The sequence below is a fragment of the Propithecus coquereli genome, unplaced genomic scaffold (assembly GCF_000956105.1).
Source record: "Propithecus coquereli isolate 6110/MARCELLA unplaced genomic scaffold, Pcoq_1.0 Scaffold8, whole genome shotgun sequence".
In the NCBI taxonomy this organism is placed as follows: domain Eukaryota; kingdom Metazoa; phylum Chordata; class Mammalia; order Primates; family Indriidae; genus Propithecus; species Propithecus coquereli.
This window is the reverse complement of record NW_012154173.1, coordinates 3,901,548-3,903,850: the sequence shown is the minus strand read 5'-3', so window position 1 is coordinate 3,903,850 and position 2,303 is coordinate 3,901,548. Positions and strand designations below refer to the sequence as shown.

At 32.5% G+C, this 2,303-nt stretch overlaps 1 protein-coding gene across 1 annotated transcript in view; it reads left to right on the top strand.

The window, feature by feature from the left end:
- The window catches only part of ZC2HC1A (zinc finger, C2HC-type containing 1A), a 77,032-nt gene that overhangs the window by 6,823 nt on the left and 67,906 nt on the right, over window positions 1–2,303 (top strand). The window contains exon 2 of the mRNA XM_012663099.1: window positions 1,984–2,060. Within this exon, the coding sequence (XP_012518553.1) occupies window positions 1,984–2,060 (77 nt within the window). The remainder of the gene's footprint in view (window positions 1–1,983; window positions 2,061–2,303) is intronic.

Genomic DNA, 2,303 nt, shown 5'->3' with positions numbered 1-2,303 from the left:
ATGTTAGCTTTATGACAGTAATGATGATTGTATTATTCCACCCTTGTGTTACTATTACTTGGTACATGCTTGGCAAGTAGTAGGTGCTCAAGTAGACACTCAGATTGTTTCCATGTATTAAATTGATTTTTCTCATCTATTTAACATATAGATAATAAAATATACTTTTAATTAATAAAATATGGTGCTTTTTAATATTTTTTGTTCATGAATTTTTAAATCATTGCTTGGTAGTTAAAGAAATATGTGGAAATTGTAAGCAAGCTTTGTAGGCTATTTAGCATGAAGTCTCACTCTATCATGCTGAAGACATTCTTAATGAACCTAATGGATTCCATATAGCAACTGTGTTAACTTTCTGGATGGTTAGTGGAGTTAAATGATCCTGATAAATGATATTGCCCTCTCTAAATAATTTAGCTCCTTGACAAACCAGGCAAATCTTTGCTTTTGTAGTATCTACTACTTAACTTAAGACACTATAGAACATTACCTCCATCTGAGATGACAAGTAGTCACCATCTACCAGTAAAATAGGGCAGTGGAGTACTAGGAGAATGAGAGAACAAAAACAGTTCTTCTCTTACTGCATTTGAATGTATTCTCACCAGTGTCTATTTTAGTTCACCTGATTATTCTTTGAACTTACTAAATGCCTTGAAACAGATTATATGGAGTCATAGTGTACTTTTTTTTGAGTTTATTTATGTTACTTCTGAAGGAAAATGCTTTTCTACTTGTCTTTCATATGATAAAAGAATTTTAACAATCTGTAAAATAATTGAGAAAATATGGGAAAGATAATTTTTTTAGAATATAGGTATGAAAATAAATTTAGGTTTGGTATTTAGCTAGAAAATAAAATGACAAATTGACTCAGTTATAGAATCCCAAAGAATTAAGTTATTTCTTTTTTTAAAAAATTATTTTATTACTAACATTTGTTATATCCACATACATGATGGTTGTATTAATTTTAATTGAGTGAACATTGTAGCCATCTCTTCATTATTTAATTAATTGTGCTTGTAAGGTCAGAATATCTCAATTTACTGGACCAGTGACTCTTAATGTGAGTTTTATATGTATAAAATAATGAACAGTTCACATAATACATGCAGTTTGCATTACTAGATGATCTTATCCATAGAGCATTATAGTGTCTGTTGTGTGGTGATAAACAAACTGCTATTCTTTTTATTCTAGACTCCTCAGATCATATCAGGATGTCACTTAACACATAAACAATGGCATTTCTTCATGCCTTGGAGATTAGTAAGATAAATTTGGTTTTTAAAGTTTAGTAATTTACAGTAGCCATAGCCTGTAAGTTAAGAGGATATGACAAATTGATTTGGTTAAAATAGTTACAAGAAAACTAAGTATTTCCAGCAGTATCAACTTGATTATCTTGTGGGTTTTCTTAGTTTTTTGTTATTGTTTTTTTTTTTTTTTTTGGAGACAGGGTCTTACTTTGTTGCTCAGGCTGAAGTACAGTGGCCCAATCATAGTTCACTGTAGCCCTGAATTCCTGGGCTCAAGCGGTCCTACTGCCTCAGCCTCCCAAGTAACTGGGACTACAGATGTGTGCCACCATGCTTGGCTAATTTTTTAAAAATTTTTGGTGGGGGGGGGGGTTGCCATATTTCTCAAGGCTGGTCTGGAACTTTTGGCGTCAAAATGATCCTCTGGCCTTGCCTCTTAATGTGCTGGGATTACAAGTGTGAGCCATCATGCCCAGCCCAACTTGGTTATCCTTAAATCATGACTCTTCTATATTTATCCTGTTTTGTTTCGTTTTTTACCACTTTTTGACTTTGATAACTCTGTTTTGTGCCCATTTTAATGATAATTTCACTTCAAAAGGAAACTACGTTTTTCACAAAAATTGACAATTTACCTATGAAACTAAGAGAAAACATTAACATTTGAAGTTTCATGATTTGAACTATAGAAATTATTTTAAATTCTTTTCTGTTTTAGAAAATGGAAGTATTGTCCAAGTTGGAGAATTGTTACCTTGCAAGATTTGTGGAAGAACATTCTTTCCAGTAGCATTAGTGAGTAGACTGATGTTGTACCTTTTCTCTTTGTGGTTTAATGGATCTGTAATTGTTCAGTACTTCAGGACCAACTCTCATGGGAAGAGCTTATGTGGAAATTTTCGAAGTTATTGAGTAGCATTCTTTGTTCTGGAGTCTTGTTTCCAACGATTTCATTCGTCTAGAGTGCTCTCTTTCCTTTAGAGTTTGATTGGTCTTCAGAACTCCTCTATTCAATTGTTAAATTGTTCCTAGTTTTAT